The sequence below is a fragment of the Sciurus carolinensis genome, chromosome 6 (assembly GCF_902686445.1).
Source record: "Sciurus carolinensis chromosome 6, mSciCar1.2, whole genome shotgun sequence".
Taxonomy (NCBI): Eukaryota; Metazoa; Chordata; class Mammalia; order Rodentia; family Sciuridae; genus Sciurus; species Sciurus carolinensis.
This window is the reverse complement of record NC_062218.1, coordinates 138,803,841-138,827,290: the sequence shown is the minus strand read 5'-3', so window position 1 is coordinate 138,827,290 and position 23,450 is coordinate 138,803,841. Positions and strand designations below refer to the sequence as shown.

Sequence of the window (23,450 nt, the reverse complement as noted above, 5' to 3'; positions counted from 1 at the left end):
TTCCTGTTCCTTTTTCTGATTTGGTTAAACATGGTCCCCACGGCACCTAGGTTCAAAGGTGGGGCTTTTTTTTTTTTTAATATATATTTTTAGTTTTAGGTGGATCAATACTTTTATTTTATTTTTATGTGGTACTGAGGATCGAACACAGGGCCTCATGCATGCTAGGCGAGTGCTCTACCACAGAGCCACAACCCCAGCCCCTGTTCCTTCCTCTTTTTGGTCTCTTTTATTGAATCTTTGACCTGAGCTGTTGTGGAGTAGCCTCTTTTTTTTTTTTTTTTTTTTAAATATATGTTTTTTTAGCTGTAGATGTACATAATACCTTTATTTTATTTTATTTATTTTTATGTGGTGCTGAGGATCCAACCCAGTGCCTCACGCGTGCTAGGGAAGTGCTCCACCACTGAGCCACAACCCCAGCACTGGAGTAGCCTTTTAAACCATCTTCTGATCATGTTGTTCCTCAGCTTTTACTGTCTTTCAGTTACTTCCATTATTGCGAAGATAAGAACCTCAGTCCTGTGTGCTGCATGTAGACCCCAAATGATCTAGGTTCCTGCATATTTCACCGCTTTTATTCCAGGCCTCTCCACCCTTCCTGTGCTCTCGTGATGTAGCCCTACTCTAGGACAGCCATGCTCCTTCCAGCCCGAGGGAAGGAGGAACTGAAATCATCTGCTTTCTTATCTCAAATATGGGGGGTTGCTCCCAACTCAGTGAAGTCAAGTTGAAAAATATTCACTATTTTCAGATTTATAAATTGGCTACTGAGTAACTATCATTTTGATACTAAAAGCTGAAGCCTTCCCATCCTTTGCTTTTCAGTGTGAGGGTAAATTTTTTGAAACCTGTTTACTAAGCTGCTTTTGAACACCCTCCCTCAGGAATCAGAGTGTGCTGGAGTGTGTGCTGGCTGACTGGCTGCCCCAGCATCATCCGCAGTAACTCAGCCGTGGGGGCGTGGCCAGCACAGCCTTCTGCCAGGTGCCAGGCACACCCGGGCAGAGTGCAGAGGAAATGCTGCAGACTCAGACCTGTCAGAAGTCCCTTCTCTGCAGGTTTACAGGCAGGGGTGAGCTGGACTCCAGTGTGCCATGAAATACAACATGCAAGAAAGATAGCAAAGAAATAGAAAGCTAAAAACATAGACAAAGGGTCTGGGCCTTCTCTTGGCCTTCTGATGACATTGTAACCTGAAAGTTTTCCATGACCCTGAGGAGCAGGGTCCCATAGAACAGATTGAATTTCTTACTAGCCCTTCTAAAGGTTTGAAGTAACTAAATTTAGAGAAATACAGAAATGAGAATATCTCGTTTCCTAGTGTCACAGTTCATGTAGTCAAGCATTTTTAAAAAGTCGGGAAAATGAAAACGTATATACAAATCCTCAAAGATTTTTAAAATATTGTAATAACATAACAAAGAGCTCTTGAAAAATAACCATAAAAAATAAGTTGTGCCAGGCACAGTGGTGCATGCCTGTAATCCCAGCAGCCGGGGAGGGTGACACAGGAGGATCACACGTTTTGAGGCCAGCCCTGTTTCAAATAAAAAGGACTGGAGATGTCACTCAGTGGTAGACAGCCCCTGGGTTCAATCCCCAGTACTGCAAATAACAAATAAATAAATAATTTGTTGCTACTACTGAAAAAATTACTGATTTAGAGCTGAAGTCGGCAAACTCATATTTGCAGGCCAGTCTAAGCTGCTGCTTATTGTTGCAAATGAATTTTAACTGGATCACAGTTGCATTCTCGTTTGTGTGTTATCTTAGCTGCTTTCATCCTGCAGTGGAAGAGTTGAGTCAGAGCTATGATGGAGTCTGTATTGACCTACAAGCTTAAAATGTTTACCCTCTGGTCTTCAAGAAAAAAATTTGTGGATTCCTGAAGGGGATCAAGTTATTTTCCAAAACAAATTATAAAGAAAAATTTTAAATAACGGATGAATATATAAGAAACTAGGGTGATTACACACACACACACACGACAAGACAGAACACATGGAACAAAAAAGAAAAAACAGAAGAAAACTTAAGATACAGAAAACTTGTGTCCAAATTCTGTGCCATGCAGAATTACTGGCAGGAAACCCAACAAACTTTTGACAATGTCCCAATATCATTGCTGAACTCTGAGGAGAAGAATAAATATTTCAGAGTAAAAGCATCAAACTTCTTTCGGACTTTTAATCTACAACCATAGAACCCAGAAGACAGTAAATCAGCATATACCAACTTCTACAGTTTACATGTGAACTCTCTTCACTTCCGTGGGTTTATAGAAAATCATGTTCTGACCCAGAGGAGCAATCACATGGGACTGTCTTGATGAAATTTTAGAATTGTTAGGATCATGCCAACATTTCAGTAGATGTGGACATGAAAATACTGCGTTCAAAGGCATCCTAATCCACTAAGTCAATAACTTGCCTTGGTGGTGAGGCAAGCTGCAGTCTCGCGGAGAGTATACTATTGGAAGTCAACTGGGATAAGTAGGTACGAGAACAGTGACTAGCTGCGCCAGCAGCCCCTCCCGGTTAGAGTGCAGTATCTGAGGCATCAAGGAAAACTTGGAACTGATCTAAAAACCATCTCTGGGAAAATCTTAGCTGGTCAGTGAAACGCAGCAACAGGATAAGGAAATGTCTCTAATGAGGGAGTGGATGGCAGCCTTGGTGGGAGCAAGGACAGCAACCAGTGGCTGTTTCCAGAGAAACAAGGTCGAGAACCTGTAAGAAGTGGTTGTCAAAATTAGGAACAGTCTTTAAACTCCAGCCTGGTTGACCCGAGTTTCCTTCTGAACCAGAAAGACCAAAAACTGAAGGACTGCTCCCCAGCCCCAAGGACAGCTGAATGACAGAATCATTTAGTGGAGAAAGGCAGTTGGGCATGACCTAATAGTGATCAAAGTTCTGTTTGTGGTGAAAGCTAGGAAATAAAGTTTAAAATCAGACTGTTGTGCTCAAATCACCCTGTGCTCCCTGTTTGTTCTTTTTGTTGGTAGTGCTGGGACTTGAACCCCCAGGGCTTATGCATGCCAGGCCAGCATTCTACCACTGAGCCACATGCCCAGCCCACACTGTCTTCTTTGCTAACAGTAATGGTGATTGATGAAAATTTACTTTTGTCTCATTTTTTAAAATGCATTTTAAACTGATACTAAAAATGTAAAAATCGAACATGTTAATGGGGTAACAGTTAATGTTGGGTACATGTCTACATTGCATAATGTTTAATAGGGTTAAACATTTATCTCCTTAAACGTTTATCATTTCTTTATGTTGAAAATCCTTTGTTCTAGCTGTGCTAGGAATGGAACCCAGGACTTCAGGCATGCTAGGCAGGCGTGAGCTCACCCCCAGCCCCCTTCAGGCTTTCTCATGTCTCATTTTTTAAAAGAATCAAATTCAAAGCCAGGCACAGTGGTACATGCCTGTAATCTCAGCAGTTTGGGAGGCTGAGAAAGGAGCATCATGAGTTCAAAGCCAGCCTCAGCAGTTTAGCAAGGCCCTAAGCAACTCCACGAGATCTTGTCTCTAAATAAAATACAAAAAAAGGGCTGGAGACGTGACTCTGGTTAAGCACTCCTGGGTTTAGTTCCCCATACAAAAAAAAATTAAAAGTGTTAGGATTGGGTTTTCAGGCTGTTGTGTGAGATATACTTCCTCCAATTCTTTTTTTTTTTTTAATACCTTTATTTGTTTATTTTTATGTGGTGCTGAGGATCAAACCCCACATGCTAGGCAAGCCACTCAGCCACAACCCCAGCCTCCTCCAATCCTTTTTTACAGCACTTGCACATTACCCATCTGTCATGAAAACAAGAAAACACATAATGTGGTTATTGCATAAATGGAATGGCCAAAGCTCGACCAAATAATTTTTAAAGTTCTAAATAATAAACCATTATTTTACTTGTCATTGTGTGTGTGTGTGTGTTGGGGATTTCATAAGAGGTAATTGTGGTCATCTAGGTTAGGCATTTCTGTGTTGTAGAAAAATTTATTAGTTACAAGCAAAGTCATTTATCCATAGTCTAAGAATCCATCATAATAAGTTTTTTGTTAATAATATCATTTTCTCAATATACTGTTTCCCATGTTCTTTTAGAAAAGGCGACGACGGATTGACCGAAGCATGATAGGAGAGCCAACCAACTTTGTACACACGGCTCATGTAGGATCAGGAGACCTGTTCAGTGGGATGAATTCAGTAAGTATGTTGATAGAATGTGCACACACAGGACCTTGGGACATAGTCATGTGACAGGTTCATACCTCCTCACCCCCTTTTTGGGGGGTAGGTGGATACTGAAAATAAAACACAGGGACACTGACCTTCATTGCCAAGACCTTTTTATTATTATTTTTGTTGAGATAGGGTCTCACTAAATTGTCTAATCTGATCTTGAGCTTGCCATCCATCTGCCTCAGCCCCTTGAGTCTCAGATTATGGGCATGTATCACCACCATGCCTGACCATATTCTTCAGTTTTTATCCAAGAGGAAACCAGAATGCATTACCAAATGAGGGTTGTTACTGGACTCAGCCTCCCCCTAGTCTAAGGGCCTCTTTTCCCTGGGCCTAAAGTATACAGTATCTAGGTGATCCCTGAAGTGTTCAAACTGAAAGTCAAAAAGACTTGTAAAATCAGAATTATGATTCATCATATTCTGACTGACTGGACAACATTAGCAAGAGTCTTAACCAGAGAACAGGGACTTTTACAATAGGTGGATGGGTATCCTGGATACAGCAGACCCGTTTGTGACTTCAGTTACTAGGTAAGCAAAGGAATGACATTTGTAGCTTCCTGAAAAGGAAGTAGCTTGTTTGTTTTAAATCTGTAGGAAAAGTACTTTGTTTCACTTGACTGCTTTTAGGGAATTATAAATGTATCAATGTTGCTGTCAAAAGTGTCTGTGGCTTTGTTTCCTGAATTGACAAGGAGTGAAAAAACCAATCACGGAGTGAAAACCCTATTAAGATATAATTACATGTCATTGTATGCAGAATGAGTGGCTTTAGATTTATTATATGATGAATCTTAATTTCTTATCAACAGTTGTCTTCTTAGTCACTTCAGACTTTAAAAAAAAATCTAACTATAAACGGGGGATGGTGGTGCACACCTGCGATCCCAGTGGCTGGGGAGGATGGGGATCCCAAGTTCAAAGCCAGCCTCAGCAACTTGTCAAGGCCCAAAAGCAACATAGTGAGACCCTGTCTCAAAATAGAAAATACAAAGACTGGGGATGTGGTTTAGTGGTTAAGCCCCCCCTGGGTATCGCCCCCGCCCCAACCTAACTATAGGAGGAATTAAATTTTAGTTCATGAGATTTGTTAACTTTTAAAATCTTGCCTATGCACATTTCAGAATTTTCCTTTAAGATTGTTGTCTCTTCTGTTTGACATAAACTTCAGTGGAATTTTAGGATTATACTCCGGGGCTAGATGTCCATCTTCTTAGCTTAGATGCTAGATGCAGGATCAGGGTGGACATCAGCTATTGCACAGGTTCTGATCTGTAGGGTCAGATTCTCTGGGATTTCTTTCTCTCTCTCTCTCTCTCTTTTTTTTTTTTTCTTAACATATATTAACTGACAAATTAATAGGTTTCACTGTGATATTTCCATATATGCACATAATCTTATGTTGACATGTCCACCCTTCTTTCTATACTTTTTCTCTAGGACTTTTTATGAAGTATTTCATCTCTTTAGAACCAAATTTTTCTTCCAAAGGCTTATTTTTAGTCATTTCACCTGTGAGTTTGTCATCTGCAGAGTGATTCCACCTCCTTGGAACATTGAGTTCTTGTGGTCAGGAAGATAAGTCAGTCAATCAGTTTCTTGATAGTATCAGTGATAGTTCTTAAGATAAAACATTTTTTAAAAGGACTGGGGCTGTGGTTCAGTGGCAGAGAACCCCAGGTTCAATCTCTGGTACCAAAAAATAATTTAAAACATATAGTAAAATAAATAAAATTACACAACGCATAACACAGAAAACATACAACACAAAATATAAAAAATAGGACCATTGGTCGTTTTTTATACTCTTACCTAAAGTTGTCGTTTGATTAATGTGAAAACAGATACTGCAGTAATACCTTTCTGTGTGATGTCATTAGAATAAAATATTCCAAATAAGTAAAAATGTCCAGATTAGTAAAATGTATCCATTTAAGAGAGTTTATCATTTTAACCCTCTGGATCTAAACAAACTGTGCCTTTTATATATTACTATTCTGTTAACACATCTAAATCTCTTATTCCAAAAACAGTTTAGGCAAGTCTTACTACTTTTTTAAACATAATAAACTCAGGAACACTTTACACATCATGCTTCATGTTACAGCAAGTGCTCAAGAAGCACTTGGTAAGTAGGTTAATGAAGGACAGTGGCCCTGTTCCATCCCCTCCCCCAGATCTTGGCAGTGGGAACAGCCCTTTGAGCTGATTCCATGATGCTTGACCAGACTCCATGTTCTGACCCTTGTATGGCCGTCGCCTTCAAAACCTTACTGCTATGTTTCTTCTTTCAGAGCCTGGCCTGATTTTCTAATTCTCTGCTTCCAAAATATTCCTGAGTTATACGAATGAACATGTTGGTAAACTAGCCAGGTGTGGTAGTGCACATGCTTGTAATCTTGGTAGACTGAGACAGGAGGACGTTAAGTTCAAGGCCAGCCTGGGTAACAGAAAAAAATGGGGGCAGGGATGGAGGATGTAGCTTGTGGTAAAATGCCCCTGGGTTTCATTTATCCCTGGTACCACCAAAAAAATAAATAAAAGTGCCTCACAGTTTACAAAGGACTGTGTATGTGCGTATGTGTGTGTGAGAGAGAGAGAGATTCAACAAAGTAAGATATTCAAGCATTTGTATATTTTGCAATCTATCAGAAAATAGCCCTGTAATGTGGTTAGGAGAGATTGTGATCTTAACCACTATATAGATACGAAGCTTGATATTCTAAGAGGATAAATAGTTCGTACAGTTACAAGCTTAATAAACAAAACTTGTCTCTGAATTCTTAGATTCTCTATCAGTATTAAGACTATCCATTTTTACCACATATGCTTTTAAGATTTGTCTCTGGCTGGTGTAGTTTCATTCATGCCTCAGAGTCTGTTTTAAGAAGTGGTCATGTATATGAGGAGTCTGCAAGTTAAGATACTACTTTTTAAATGTTACCAAGTGCCTTGTGCATTACCAGACTGACTTCTTTAAATAACTGGGAAGCAGAGAAAGTAAAGGGGAAGAAGTTATCACAAAAAAGTCTCTCAATTTTAAACCTTACCATTTGTCCTTATAATCAGAAAAGAATTTTAAGTCCATAAGAAACTAGTTTTTTCTATAAAAGTGCCCTTCTGATAAAAGCAGCCCAGCTAAAATTTTGGGAAAATAATGGTTTCATAGTTGCACTGGACCTGGTTCCTTACTTCTATCTTATTTTGTCTTGTAGGTTAGCTCCATTCAGAACCAGATGCAGTCCAAGGGAGGGTACGGAGGTGGTATGTCTGCTAACGTGCAGATGCAGCTTGTGGACACCAAGGCTGGATAGCCCTGGGTCTTCCCCGGTGAGTATTCATAGCTGGGGGCAGTGTGGTGACAGCAGCCTTACTTTAAGCCTTAGGGTTAAAAATATGTGTCTTTTCCTCTTATTATTTTTCTTTAACTGCAAACTTAGAAAAGCAAAAATAATTTCTTCAGCTCAAAGTTTAAAGGGATGGGCATAGGCAGTTACTGTATTTTTTATAAAGTTTTGGGTGTTTTTCTTATGAAGAATTTAAATGCTTTAAAACATTGGGGAGGAAGCTTTTGCCTGAGATTCTGGTGGCTGCTGCTTGTGTCCTTTACACAAGAGTGAAACTATCATTTCAAATATTGATACTGTAGGTATCATGATAATCTCATGAGTAGTGCAGCAATCTTATATTTAACAATTTATTATTTGTAAATCTTTCATAAGCCTTTTTTTTTTTTTTTTAATCTTTTAGTTGTAGATGGACGTAATACCTTTATTTTTTGTATTGATCTCTATGTGGTGCTGAGGATCAAACTCAGTGCATCACACATGCTAGGCAGGAGGTCTACCGCTTAGCCACAACCCCAGCCCCTTTCATAAGCTTTTCCGATTAAAAAGACTATGGCTAGGAAGGGTGAACCTTGAAAGTATAAAAGTAATTTGAATTTTTCTTTTGGTTTTATAGGTCATTGTGAATTCCATATTTTCTGTCTACTATAATTTTTTTGTCTTGTGATTGCATTTATTTTAATTACAAAAAGAAGTATGATGGCATCTTATCACCCTCTGTGATTACTCCAGTGAGATGTTGCTGTTCTGCTCCGAAGAAGATACTGTCAAGCGGGTCCTGCCTTTTCTCCGCTGGCGTGCATGCCTTTGGACTCATGGACAGAGTTCTTTGGATTGTAGCTGAATTTCAATGTTTAATCAAATGGATCTGATCTTAGCATGATTTTTTTTTTTTAATTGTGAATGCTAGCACTGTTTTGTAATTTTTTTCCATTGTAGACATTTTCTTTCCATCTCCAGCCCCCTCTGCCTTATGATTTACTAGTAAACAAGATCTGCTACTGCTAACTTGTCACCATTTGTGTATATTTTGGAAGATGTGAGACACACGAGCACAATGATCATTTTTATTTCTTTGAAATTTCAGCAGAATAGGTATCTGCATGCTTTATGGAGTTGCTTTGATGGGAGCCCACGGGATGCCAGAAATAAGCATTTATTTGCTGCCATGGGCTGATTGTACTGCTGCTATTAGACGGAGTTTGGCTGTGGCACCGAGTCACATCAGTTTCACAGAAGAAAAGATAACTTTGTAGCTTATTTTAAAAGTATGGCTTTTTGGCCTATTTGATTAGGATTGCAATAAGAGAAAAACTTGCATTCATAAGGCATTCTTTCTATTGTGAATGTTCGGTATATTTATTTTGAGAGCAAGGCCCTGCGGCCGGGAAGAGGCGTGGGTCTGTCTGGAGGCTGCGATCGAGCTCTCATCCAGTCTGAGGAGCTGTCGCCCCACTAGCTGTTCATTCTTTGTGCACTTGTTTCCTTTTTACTGGTTTTTATGTCATGTTTAATATTTTGGCATCCAGTTGTTTCCGCTAGCAGTGTGTTGAACTTCTGGCCTGTGCTATTAATCGCAGACTGCCAGAGACGTCAGACTTTCTGTGTTCTGTGTATTTCGGGGGCCTTGGGTGTTGCCAAGAGCAGCACACTGACCTGGTGGAGTCCCTGCTGATGCAGGCAGCCTACATGGTGGCTTTTTATGGTATTGGTAAGAAGCCTTTGCTCAGGTTCCAAAATGTGTTTATCTTTTATAAATTGTGTATTTCAAATATTTCTGTAAATGTTCCTCTTCCAAATTAGAGCAGTGGCAGTGGTTTGTGTTATTAAAATGTTTGAGTCCTATGTCCAATTTAGGCTGAACTACCTTGGTCGGATTAACCTTTCATGCAGCAGAAGGGGCTTAATGAAAAACTTAGCTGTAAGGAAATAAGCTACTGCACAGAGGAACAGTTAAACCATTTTCTCTTCTGTCTCCACTTACCTCTTTTCCCTCACCTTGGTCCCAGGTTTTTGTGAAAGAGGTAACTAAAGACATGTTAGGTTTATGTAGGCAAAACATGAAAGTATGTCTCCCCTAATTCTTCTGAATTTAATTTACCCAGTAGAGAGGGACCCCAGAGTACTTGATCCTTGTGTTTTGCGATTTTGAGCCTTCTCAGGTGTTGGTCCCAAGCGCGGCATCTGTCCAGGTTCCATTAGTGAAGATCGCATCTGGAACTTGCCTGGGTCCCATTGTCATTCTCCTCAGCCAGGGTCAGGTTCCTGTATTTTTTTGGCATTATCAGCCTGGATGCATTTTAGCTTTAAAATTAGCTTTTGTATCGCCAGATAACTTCCTGGAATGATACAGGAGCCCCTGTCCGTTTTACCCAACTCGTGATTGGATTTTATTCTCTCCTATTGCTCTTTTCTTGCTCCAGGACCAGTGAGCCTTGGAGTCTATCTCCATGGTAAGCCAAAGGCTGGGCTCTTCAGCCTCAACTGTCCTACAGCTGCCACTAACCTCACAGGCACAGTAATTACACTGTACACAAGAGCACACGCCAAGGTGCCTGGGAAGGTGCCAGTAAAATCAAGAAACAAAGTTACAAAGATATTAACCTTGGACATAAATATTTTAGGAGGCTTAGAATATTTGAGAGTTTGGAGTGAGGCAATTTTCCCACCTTCCTCAGTGGGATTTGAAGCCTCGGGAGTCATCTGTTCTCCTTAGCAACACGTCTCATTTTTAAATTGAAGTTAGTTAAATAGGATCTTTGTACTCCAGATTCATTATGCTGTTAATAGTTTGCTGAAATACATGCTAACAGCTATTAAGGGAAACCAAACAAAGATTTAATCACATGCATCTTGTTAGCAGTGATCTGCATTCTGTAGAAGAGGTACTTCCCACAACGTAGGCATAAAGCGGTGCCAAGAAGCAGAGTGGGAATGCTGGCTGCAGGGAGCTGGGGGCAGCGTTTCCGGGGCAGTGTCGCAGCGGGCCTCGGAAACACTTTGTGAGCGCGTGGGCCTTCGCTCGTTATTGAATCATAGCAGTTTCATCATAGAGAATAAGTTTGCCTTGATTTTGTTTAAGATAACTTCTGCTCAGCACCCAGAAGATAAAATTGACATATTTTTATAATATAAGCATACTTTTTTTGTACATTGTGTTCATTCTTGAATAAAGTGAGTTCAGTGTTGGCTTGTAGATATTAAAAAGAAAGTATTGATTTTGATTCAATAAATGTTTTCTTTCAATCCTGTTTTGGGTTTTCCATTTCATTCCAGGAATTGTTTAACAAGTCACTTAGAGCACCTTTCAAGTGTTCTTATGTTTTCAGTGATATAACCTTATGCAAAAACAGTTGATCTCTTTTTGCTTTAAAAGATTTATAAATACCTGTAATTGTAATTTTTAACTAAAATTTACTGTAATTAACCTGTGCCTACTCAGAATGAAACTGAAGACTTCATCTGTGATTTTTAAAATTTAAAAAATGTTTTTATGTAAGATAGAATGAAAGTTGTTCACCAGAGATGGGTAAAAAGCAGAAATAGCGTGGGCACGGTGGCCACCCTGCGTGCTCCTGAGGAGTGGGACTGAGGACCCCCAGGGTTTCATTGCCAGTAGCCACATCTGATTTTTAACAAAGGTATTAAAAATAAGTTTTTTTGTAGGGTTTAACTAATAAAATGAAATCAGGAATCTTATTCCTCATGCTGCCACCTTTTAAGCACTTAGTAGCATCGCGGGCTATCAGCTGCCATCACTGAGTTGTAGAGCACTGTCATCCCAGAATGTTTGGGAAGTTAGAGCTCCTTCCTAAAATAGCCTGAGACAGGGTTCCCATGGGGGTGACGGCTCCCCAGGGAACACTTGGCAATGTCAGGAGATCCTTTTTTGGTTGCCACAGCTTGAGGAAAGTGAGACAGTGAATCTGGTGGTGGAAACTAGTGAGGTGGCTGAATGTCCTGCGAGGCACAGGGCAGCACCTGCAGTGTCATGCCACAGCTGAGCCCCGCTTTAGGACCACTCAGGGCTGCACGCGGCTGGGTGCACAGGCTGGAGGTACTTCCACGACTGGACACCAAGGACAGACCACTCAGGTCACCTGTATTGTGAGAACTACCACTCACATTCTGAAAAAAGAGACTTCAGTAAGGAAAGTATCAGGAAAGAGTATTTTTTAAAGTTTGAGAAAATGAAGTTCTTCCTGGGCACAGAACCTAATTAGAAAAAAAAGTTAGGAAATGGTGGCTGGGGTTGTGGCTCAGTGATCAAGTGCTCGCCTAGCACATGCGAGGCACTGGGTTCGATCCTCAGCAACACATAAAAATAAATACATAAAGGTATTGTGTCCATCTACGACTAAAATAAATATTAAGCAAAAGTTATAAGACTTCTGTAAAAAAAATTCATAGGTAGAATGGAAGTTATTCACCAGAGATGGATAAAATGTAGAAATAAGGCAGGGAGCTGGGTGTGGGGGGCTCAGGCAGTGTCAGCAACTTCAGTTGCTGTTCCTGATCTCTGGATTATTTGTGTTTTGAAATGTTTTAAAACTTGTTTTTAGGGGCTGGGGAGATAGCTCAGTTGGTAAAGTGCTTGCCTTACAAGCACAGGGCCCTGGGTTCAATCCCCAGCACCACGAAAAACAAAACAAAACAAAACAAAAAAACACAACAACTTGCTTTTACATCTATACTTTCTCCTTCACTGCCCTAAATGGATCTTTTCTTCTGAAGACTTTTATTTCCAACTCTGGGAAATAACATTGTTGCTCTGGTTATTTCCACATCTTCTGAAGATTACATTTCTCAATAGCAGTGCTATACCCTAGAATATATGCCCCCAAAATTTCTGAGAGAAAATTATTTGAACTAGACTTCTGCCTTCAGCCGTTCTCAATGAAGTGAGATGGCAAAATAAAGCAGTCAGACCGCCAGAGTCTGACACTTTGCTTTCCACACACTCTTCCTGAATACACTTCAGGTATTCTCCACAAGAACCAGGAGCAAATAGAACAAGTAATCTAAAGAAAACTCGGGATCTCGCCCACCCTGGCCCCCATATTGGGGATTTAACTCAAGGGCACTCTACCATTGAGCTACATCCCCAACCCTTCTTATTTTTTGAGACAGTGTCTCCCTAAGTTGAGGAGGTTGACCTTGAACTTGTGATCCTCCTGTGTGCCACCAAGTGTGGTACCAATGCGCCCAGCTCAGATACCTTCTTAATGAAAGCATGAACAACAATTATAGAATAGAATGTAAATTTAAAGAGTTAAATTTCAGAAGATGGTGTGGGGGAAGAGAAATGGAGTGGAATATGTGTTAATCTTCTTAAGGTATATGCTCGGAACTTGTGACTTTTTTTTTTTAAGTTGTCGATGGACCTTTTATCTATTTTTATGTGGTGCTGAGAATCAAACCCAGTGCCTCACACATGCTAGGCAAAGCGCTCTACTCCTGAGCTACAACCCCAGCCCACGAATTCTTACTATACATGTGTTAAGGATGTCATTAAAGAAACAAATGAGAAGCTAAGAAATTCACGTGAAAAATATTTTCTAAAAAACAGGACAGAGCTGCGTGTGGTGGCTTATGCCTGTAATCCCAGTGACTCGGGAGGCTGAGGCAGGATGATTGCAAGTTTGAGGTCAGCCTTAGCAACTTAGTGAGACCCTAAGCAACTTGGACACCGTCTCAAAATAAAAAGGGGGCTGGGGTTGTGGCTCAGTGGTAGAGCACTTGCCTAGCATGTGTGAGGCACTGGGTTCCATCCTCAGCACCACATAAAAATAAATAAAGGTATCATGTCCATCTACAACTAGAAATATTTTTAAAAATAAAAAGGGCTGGGGGTGTAGCTTACAGGTTAAGTGCTCTGGGTTCAATCGTTAGTACCTGCCTCCCACTCCCCCCCAAAAAAAAGCAGATGGACAAGTGAGTCTATAACAAATCTTCAGTGCTTAAATCATTTGGACAACTCAAAGAATCAGGTATGGAAGTATGCCTACGTTATTTAGAATTGAAGAGGTAACCCTAAAGTCGCAACACACTGGCCGTTAAGAGGCTCATCTTTAGGAAGCGAGAACGGCACTTGGGGAGTGAATAAAAAGACATTTTCCAATTCATGCCATTCTTTGCTTGGCTTGCTTGTAACTAGGGCTGGTCTGGGGCCACTTGAGGGACTGGTTTCTGTCTTGCTGATTCAACAGTGGGAACTCTGGCACCGTTGGGTATGAGGTGGGTGTGGTGACGGCCTGGAGCGCAGGTCGGCTGCAGGGCTCCAGGCAGAGAAAACAGGACACCTAACAGCACAGCACAAGAAAGTAACGAGAGGACGCGCACACAGTCCCAGGGCAAGTGCCTCACCAGAAGAGCTTCGAGGGGACCCTAAGCGTTGACTAAGCCGGCTGATCAGTGAAGTTCTTCCCTGCTGTAAGCCAGTGGTGGAAGATGGAGGTGGCTGTGTTTGCAAATGCCCGAATCTCAGCCAGAGGTCACAAGGCATAAAACAACAAAAGAAAAGAAGAAAGGAACAGAGTTACTCTCCTGAAGTCAAACCTAGAGACGCAGACCTCTGACAGGCTTGACAGGGAATTCAGACAACGGTCTTAAATGTGCTCAGGGAGGTGAAATAGAACATGGACAGGCAGCTGAATGAAATCAGGAAAATGATCTGTTTAACAAAAGAATATTAAGAGAAATAGAAATTATAAAGAACCAAACAAACTCTGGAGCTGAAAAATACAGTGACTGAATTGAAAAGTTCTTTAGAGGAATTCAGCAACAGATGATCACACGGACTCACCAGTGAACATGAAGCCAGATCACTTGAAATTAGAGTCAGAGCAGCAAAAAACGGGAGGAAAGTGAGCAGCCCGTGGACCCCACCAAGCTGACCAATGCGCACATTATGGGGACAGCACAGAAGGGGAAGAGATGGGAACCACATGGCTATAAACTTCCCAGATTTGAGCAAAGAAATGAAAATGTAAATACTTGAGGCTCAGTGAATTCAAGTAGGATACATCAAAGACCCACAAACTGCCAACAGTCCAAGAGCCTTCCTACTTATCAAGTCTCTTGGTAGCAACAGGGGAAAAATCACTTTAATACTGTGATAGAGGAGTTCAGCGATGGGTTAAAGGATCATACACTGACACACAGGAATACTGCAGGAGGGGTGGCAAACATCTAATCTCAGCAACCTGGGAGGCTGAGGCCCTTGGCAACTTAATGAAACCAGCCTTAAAATTCCAAAAAAATGCTGAGGGCGTAGCTCAGTGGTAAAGCACTCCTGGGCTAAATCCCTAGTATGAGGCAGGGGCAGCGATTATATACCACTGCCAAGTGGGATTAACTGGAATTTAATTTTGGAATGCAAGGATGGTTGGACAAACATGAAAATCATCATGAACAACCAGAAGATTGAAAAAATTATACTCCAAATGTACATAATGTCAAAATACATTCCACTATCATGTATAACTAGTAGAACAAATAATTTAAAAAGACATGATAATCATAATACAAACACACAAAATGACCAAAAAAACCCATGTGATCATTTCAACTGGTGCGGAAAAACTTTGGCAAAACTCAGCACCGTCTCACAATGAAAGCACTCGCTAAACGAGGACTAGAAGGAAATCGCCTCATGGAGTGAAGGCTGCGCGGAAGGGCGCACAGCCAGCATGGTACTCGGTGATGATGGGTGGGAGCTTTTCCTCTGAGATCAGGGACAAGACATGACTGCCTGCTTTCACAAATTCTCTTTGACCAACAACTGGAAGTCCTAACCAAAAGCAATTTAGGGGAGAAAAGGGCATAGGAACTGGAAGGGAATGACCTCTGGTTCAAAAGATGTGGTGGTTAAAGAGTTTATAGCCACTGAAGAGATGCCAAGTGATTTGCACAAGATGATGTGGCTTGAGGTTGTCTCAGAAATTGGCGAGATCACACTTGTTGAGGGTCTAAAAATCCCTTTGAGAAGAGACCATGGGACCACCCTGCTTACAGGGGGTGGGCAGGGGCAGGAGGTTGTTTCCCTGTTCCTCAGCTGCCCAGGCACTCAGAGGCTGCTGCAGCCATGGTTACAGAGATGTGCTACTGCCCAGGAGGGTGGCAGACATGTTGTGCTGGCTCTGCAGGAATGCCAGAGTAGGGGACAGAGGCCTCCACTGAGATTTCAAAGGAAGGCCTGGAAGTGGTCCAGGGTTGGGGTCCTTATGGGCTGGGTCTGGGAGCGGGGTGGAGAGGAAGCTGGAGTGCAAGAGAGTATCCACGCCGACCTGAGGAAGCTGTAGGAATTAAGCAGATCAAGCCAGGAAGCCACTTGGGCTGGAACTAGCAAGGCCATGGGGCAGAGCCACACAAACCTTTCAGGGAGGACAGCATGATGCTGTGCTTCCAGATGCTGAATGTGGAACTATATTTTTGCCCACTGAATTTTGGTCTTGCTTTGTTTGGTCCTGTTCCTTCTATATATTCCCTATTTCTCCTTGTGGAATGGAAATGTTTACTGTGCCTTTGTATGTTGGAAATATGTAACTTGCTTTTGATGTTTTTAGAAAAAAATCTGCAAGGGTTTGCCTTGATTCTCTTTTTTTGGTACCAGGGACTGAACTCAGGGGAACTTGACCACTGAGCCACATCCCCAGCCCTTTTTTGCATTTTATTCTGAGACAGGGTCTCACTGAGTTGCTTAGGGCCTCCTAAGTTGCTGAGGCTGGCTTTGAACTCAGGATCCTCCTGCCTCAGCCTCCTGAACTGATGGGATTACAAGCATGAGCCACCATGCCCAGCTTGCCTTGATTCTTAGATGAGATTTTGGACTTGTATTTTGGGCAAAGATGGAACTGTTAAGACTATGGGGACTCCTAGAAATGGACTATATATATTTTACATTGTGAGATGGGCATGAGCTTTTAGGATTAGGGGCAAGAATGTTATGGTTTAGATATCTGTGAGATGTCCCCAAAAAACTCACATGCAAGACAATTCAAGAATTTCAGAGGTGAAATGATTATATTAGAGTTGTAATCTAATTGAATTAATCCTCTGATACGAGTTAACTGGGTAGTAACTGTAGGCATGTAGACTGTGGCTGGAGGAAGTAGTCCCTGGGCGCATGACTTGGGTTTATGTTTAGTCCTTGGTGAGCAGAGCTGTCCCTTCTTCCTGGTTGCTGTGTACTGAGCTGCTTTCTTCTACCCTGATGTTCTGCCTCATCTCAGGCCCAGAGCTATGGAGTTGGTCAACTATGAACTGAACCTCTGAATCCATGAGCCAAAATAAATGTTCCCTCCTTAAAAAAAAAAAAAAAAAAAAAACTAGTGGTGTCAGGCTCTGGGTGTGGTGGTGTGATCCTAGCTCCTCAGGAAACTGAGGCAGGGAATCATTTTTTCTTCTTGTGGGACTGGTGATTGACTCAGGGCCTCGTGCATGCTAAGCAAGTGCTGTACCGCTAAGCTATACTGCCAGCCCTGGGAGGGTCACAAATTGAAGGCCAGCCTGGGAAACTTAGTGAGACTGTCCTCAAAATGAAATTTAAAAGGGGCTGGGGCTGTAGTGCAGTGGTAGAGCACTTGCCTGGCATGTGTGAGGCCCCAGGTTTCTTCTCCAGCGTGTATTCAGAGTTTTGCTGCACATGCTTAGAAATGCAGAGTGTACTGTTGAACATAGGCTTTAGAAGTACATTCTGGGCTGGGGATATAGCTCAGTTGGTAGAGTGCTTGCCTTGCATGCACAAGGCCTGGGTTCTAATCCCAGCACCGCAAAAAAAGTACATTCTCTATCATTGAACCTATCCAGGAAACACAGTACCCAGGGTGTTCTGCTGTGGCGGAGTCGACTGACGTGAGCATGTGCTAGGCCAAGGCTCCAGCATGGAGCTGTGACCCCAAACCGATAATGTTGTCTTTTTTTTTTTTGCCGAAATGAAAAAGTTACTCTAAAATTCACATGGCATCTCAAAAGAGTCAAAAGAATCTTGATGAATGAATAACAAAGTTGGAGGTCTCCCATGTCTGATTTCAAAACTTACTACAAATCAAAAGTAATTAAAACTATAGTTTTAATATAGATATATAGACCAATGATAGCCCCCAGACAATCCTAGTGTGTTCAATGAGTTTTTTGGGGGGTGCTGTATCTGGCTTGTCTCCAGGGCCTCATGCATTCTAGGCCAGCGCTCTACCACTGAACCACGTCCCCATCCTCTGGTCAATGATTTTTGACAAGGGTACCAAGAACTGCTCAATGAGGAAAGGAAAATTTTTTAAAAACAAATTGTGTTGAGAAAACTGGATATCTTTAGGAAAAAGATGAAGTCAAGTCATATCTTTACCTTAAACCATTTAAGAAATTTAAAATGGGGCTGGGTTGTGGCTCCATGGTAGAGCACTTGCCTAGCATGTGTGAGGCACTGGGTTCGATCCTCAGCACCACATACAAATAATAAAGGTCCATTGACAACTAAATATTCTAAAAAATTTAAATGGATCAAAGACCTAGATATATGACCTAAAAGTGTAAAACTTCTAAAAGGAAAAAAAAGTGTGAAACTTCATAAGGGAAACTGTATTGACAATGAGTTCTTGGATATGATACCAGAAATAAAGCAATAAAAGTAAAATAAATTACATAAAAATTTAAAATTCTGCACACCAAAGATAATCATCAAGAGTGAAAGGAACCCTATGGAATGGAGAATATATTTCCTAATCATCTTTCTGATGAGGGGTTAATATCCAGAATACAGAAAGAACTTCTACAGCCTGGTGCGTGGCGCACTCCTACAAACCCAGCGGCTCTGGAGGCTGAGGCAGGAGGATCGCAAGTTCGAAGCCAGCCTCAGCAATAGTGAGGCGCTAAGCACTCAGTGAAACCCTGTCTCTAAATAAAATACAAAATAGGGCTGGGGATGTAGCTCAGTGGTCCAGTGCCCCAAGTTCAGTCCCTAGTACCCCACACACACCGAAAACACTTTCTGGCCTCCTACGTCTCCAGGGTAGACTGTCACGCCGGGTCCGGGGTGGCGATGAGTGGAGGCCTCAGCACCAGGCGTTCCGCCCGCCAGCGGGAGACAGGAGAGAACCCTCAAGTCTGCAGAGCGGCTTGGTGCCGGCCTCTCCCCTGCCCTGCGGCCTTTCCTCCCTCCTCACAACAGAGAGAACCGGCAAGCAGCTGCCAAGGCGGACTCCGCCTGTTCTGCATCTGTCCTGCGGGCTTTCCCGAGAACAGCTCCCCAGCTTCTCTTCTCTGGGCAACGTCCTTCCTCGACGCGCCGCGGCCTCTGCTGGGACTACCGGCGGCCGGCGCATGCGCGCTGCAGGTGGTCGGTCCAGCACGGAGTCTTCCATGGGTCCAAAGCCCAGTTGGGCCTGGGCAGTGGAGCAGTTGCCCAGAGACAAAAGCAGCTCCCTGGAGGCAGCACAGGAAGCCGAAGGGTTTGCTGTGGAATGCTTCTGGGGACTTCCGGTGGCCATAGGCCAGACAGCACCTCTGCCCCTCACGGCTTTGCCAAGCAGCGCTTCGTCTCCCGCAGCGTGTTGTCCAGTGGCAGCCGGCTGGGCGAGCCCACGGTGCTCTCGGTGCTGAACCCGTAGCCACCGGAAGAGGAGTCCTGTGCGGGAGGCCACAAAGCTGTGACCCCGCCGTGAGTTGCCTCGTGTGACCAGCACCCAGGAGCCGCGGTCGTGCGGTAGGTACGCAAAGCCGCCCGCTACCGCGGCCGTCAGCGCCGGCCCGTGTGCGCGAGAGCCCGCCAGTGCCCCTCGGGTGACGAACCTGGCCCCGTCACCCCATCGTTCCTGAACGGCTGGGTTTGAGGACCAGAGGACGGGTAGTCAGGGACGGACACAGGATTTTACTGTTCCCCTTTGAGGACAACATGCCTCCCCTCAAGTTCCAGCTGGTAGGTTAACACCGATCCCAGCAGGACCCCAGGATGTCCCTGTTAACCACAGCCCACCACCATCAGAAGACCTGGGTGGGGGAAGAACGGGGTCAACACACCTGAAAGGACAAAGGGAGGCATCCGAGAGCCCAGAGGCCTTGAATCCCGGTCCGCGGGAATGCCCGGAACTAGCCGGTGACTAGCTGTTTGACTTAAGCAAGTTTTTGCCCTCTCTACCCATCTGCGGAATTGGGGAAATAAAATTTCAGGTATTCACACCAGGAAGTGGGTGAGAATGGGATCACCTATGCCAGGCCCGTGTCTGTCACAAGACTGGTGTTTACTGGTCCCTGTCCAACCCCCAGTAACCCCACTGGCAGGAGCTTCCACTGAGCTCCCCTTTTCCTTCCATCATCAGACGGGCTGTAAAGTGCTTCTGGCAACCTGGAATTAATAAAAGTCTAATGAGTAAAGCAATAACTGAACCTACCCTGGAAGAGGTCCTCCCGTGTTTGTTCTTAGGAAGGGCAGAGGTCATGATGACCTCAGCATTCTTACCACTCATTTCCCCAGAAGCCCATGCTGCTGAGCTCTCTTTCACTAGATTTTGTAAAACTAAATCAAGGGTTTGAGGAACTTACTCAAGAGCAGCCTGGAGCTAGAATGACCTGCCTGTCAGCTTGCTGATTATTTGTTACATCTGAGAGCTTGCAAAAAATGGCTCTGAGGGACCAGAGAGAGAACTCTCTATTAAATTCACACAGAAAATGAAGGGAGCCCAACAATGAGTCCAAAATGCTAGTCAAGCTGGAGATGGGTACCAGAGGGTTTGTTTAATTCTAGAACACACTGAGTTTGCCTCTTGGTGACTTCCTGGCTGGGCTGTACTAGGCTTCCCCACTTCTTAGGGACTGGTATACCAGGAAAGTCCCAGGTCCACATCAGAGGGTTGGGCACATGGTGTTTTTCACATGGAATGCTATGAGCATGTCTGCGGTTTCAACTGAAAACATCAAACAGACATTCATGATTTCATTTCCATTCATGATTCATGTGCCACATAAGTCCCTGCTGTGTGCCAGGCATGGCGAGGATGCTCTGTATACGGCATTAGGCATCATGTTCTCGGAACCCCCAGCAAACACAGGCTCTGTGTGCTAAGGTTTTGGAGTCTGTGCTGAATGCCTGCTGCTCAAGGAATGGAAAGTATAGACCCGAGGTACTGGGCAGGTGCTGGAAAATCTGAGCTGGGTATCTGGGCCTGGCCACAACCAGACTCCAGTGCAAGATCTTACTCTTCCGGGCATCAATTTCTGGTAGAGTGTTCAGCATGTGTGGTTTCAATTTGAGTTTATCCAAGTAGATGTGAAAGAGAAAAGGATATATGATTGAGTCTGATTATCATTTTTCAGCTCCAGTGCCAGACCACACCGAGGCAATTCTTAATGTACATTTGATTAGACTGTGAGCATCACTTAATATTTCCTTCCCTGTATTTTTCCATCCTGCTGTTACCTTTGAATGACTTCACTGGAATTGAGAAATTCTTCTTTGATAAGAAGCTTCTAAAATGTGTTTCTGGGTCAAAGTTTGCAAAGGACAGAACTGATATTTCTCTCTACATTTACATGGTTAAATTGATGGAGAAGAAAAACGACTTGCACGGCAATGCACATGCAATAAAATAGATGAGGCTACGGTGATCACAAAGAATACAGGACCAGCATTAATTTTACAGGTATCCAAAGCCTTTTCAAGCACCAGATTTTATTTTTAATTACAATAAAATAACATAAAATGAATCATTCTAACCATTTTTAAGTGTACAGCTATGTTTGCTTTGTGCAATCTCCAGAATATTTTCATCATACAAAAAAAACCATATCAATAAACAATGCATATCTGCTACCTCCAGCCCCTCTAAGTCACTGTTCTGCTTTCCGTGTCCATGATTTTGATGACTCTGGATGCCTCATAGAAGTAGAGTCACACTTGTCTTTTTGTGATTGGCTTATTTCATTTGGAATAATGTCCATTCTTGAGATTTATCCATTTTGTAGCAGAATTTCCTTCTAAGTTTGAATATTCCTCTATTCGCGGATCCCACGTTTATCCACTCATCTGCTGATGGACAGTTGGGTTGCTTCCACCTTGGCTTGTAGATAATGCCACTGTTAACAAGGGTGTACACGATCTCTTCAAGACGCTATGCCAAGTCTTGTGGTTGTTTACACACCAGTGATACCAGTGGATCACATGGTAATGGTTTGAGTTTTTGAGGAATGGCCATGCTGTTTTCTTATCACCATTTTACGTTCTCAACAACACTGCACGGTGTTCTGATTTCTCCACATTCTCAACACATTTTTTTTTTTTTGCAGTACTGGGGACTGAACGTGGGGCCTCCTGCATGTCATGCAAGTGCTTTTTCACTAAGCCATTATCTGCAGCCCATTTTAAAATTTTGAGATTACAGATGTATGACAACTTAACTGGCTTTTTTTTGGCTAGGAACCTTCTAATGGGCATATTATCTTCTTGTGGCTTTGTTTTGCATTTCCCTAATGACTAATGATGTTAAGCATTCTTATATATATTTATTAGTCAATTATGTATTTTCTTTGGAGAACTGTCTATTCCAGCTCTTTGCCCATTTTTAAATTGGGTTATTTTTCTGTTGTTATTGATTTGGGGGGGGGGCAGTGCATGGGTGGGAGGGTATTTGGGGATTTAACCCAGGGACAATTTCCCAGTCCTTATTTTTATTTTGAGATAGCATCTAAGTTGCTTAGGGCCTCACTAAATTGCTGAGATTGGTCTTGAACTTGCCATCTTCCTGTCTCAGCCTCTGGAGCTGCTGGGATTACAAGTTTGTGCCATTGTGCCCGACTACTATTGATATCTTTAGTGCTATTAATCTTTTAGAAACATTATTTTTAATACTATACAAAATGTTACAAGCATGCAAATATAAACATTCAGCTCTCCTAATCAGCAGAATGGACTTCATCTGAGCCCCTCTTGATAAATCAATGTGGAAATTGAAATTTAGAAAGGCTAAGTGCCTTGTCCAGCAAGGCAGGGCACTGTCCAGTGGTACCTTCAAGAGATCCCAGAAGTGCAGCTGTCTGTGCATCAGACTGCTTTGAGGTCTTTTGTAGTTTTCAGGTTCTTTTCCTCTTGGGTCATTTGAATCAAATTCTTGGTATGAATATGCTTCTTTGTAGTTTTCCACTTATCATTTTCTTTTTATCTATATTATTTTTCGAGACAAAGTCTTGCTGTATTGCCCAGACTGGCCTTGAACTTGAACTCCTGGACTCAAGTGGTCCTGCCTCAGTCTTAGCAATCATCATGCTTGGCTCCACCTATCATTTTATTTAAAAACAATTTTAGTTGTCAATGGATCTTTTATTCATTTTTATTCATTTGTATGCAGGGCTGAGTATTGAACCCTGGCATGCCAGGCAAGTGCTCTACCACCGAGTCACAGTCCCAGCCCCTCCACTTACCATCTTTTTTTTTTTTTTTTTTTTGTGGTGCTGGGGATTGAACCCAGGGCCTTGTGCTTGCGAGGCAAGCACTCTACCAACTGAGCTATCTCCCCAGCCCCTCCACTTACTATCTTAAATTTTGACTTCTACGGAGTGTGCTTTGGTATTTGAAGTACGACGGCTCTTAGGAGTAGCTTATAAGTCTCATCAGCAAGTCAAAAATGAAATGTCAGTGTATTTTCTATACATTGGAAAATATGTATTTTAATTTTGGGAGTATCTTAATTTTATTTTGAAGAGTTGAGGCTGTCGGAAAAATGAGCACTAAAGGAGGTGTTGGTCAACGAAGACTATCCTGGGGAGAGAAACAGAATTCTAGGGAGATGAGATGAATACAGATAGAAAACCACAGGGGCGTGAATGGTGGAAGACGTGCCGGAGAGAGAGAGAAGCAGCA

At 42.6% G+C, this 23,450-nt stretch overlaps 1 protein-coding gene across 3 annotated transcripts in view; it reads left to right on the top strand.

Annotated features, from left to right (window-relative positions):
* Cdc42se2 (CDC42 small effector 2) overlaps nt 1-10,854 on the top strand; it is a 95,700-nt gene extending 84,846 nt beyond the window's left edge. For all 3 annotated transcript variants that reach the window (XM_047556579.1, XM_047556580.1, XM_047556581.1), the window contains 3 exons: nt 4,114-4,215; nt 7,472-7,586; nt 8,220-10,854. In XM_047556579.1, coding sequence (XP_047412535.1) covers nt 4,114-4,215; nt 7,472-7,570 — 201 coding nt within the window. In that variant the 3' untranslated portion in view covers nt 7,571-7,586; nt 8,220-10,854. The remainder of the gene's footprint in view (nt 1-4,113; nt 4,216-7,471; nt 7,587-8,219) is intronic.
* Nucleotides 10,855-23,450: the final 12,596 nt, after the last annotated feature.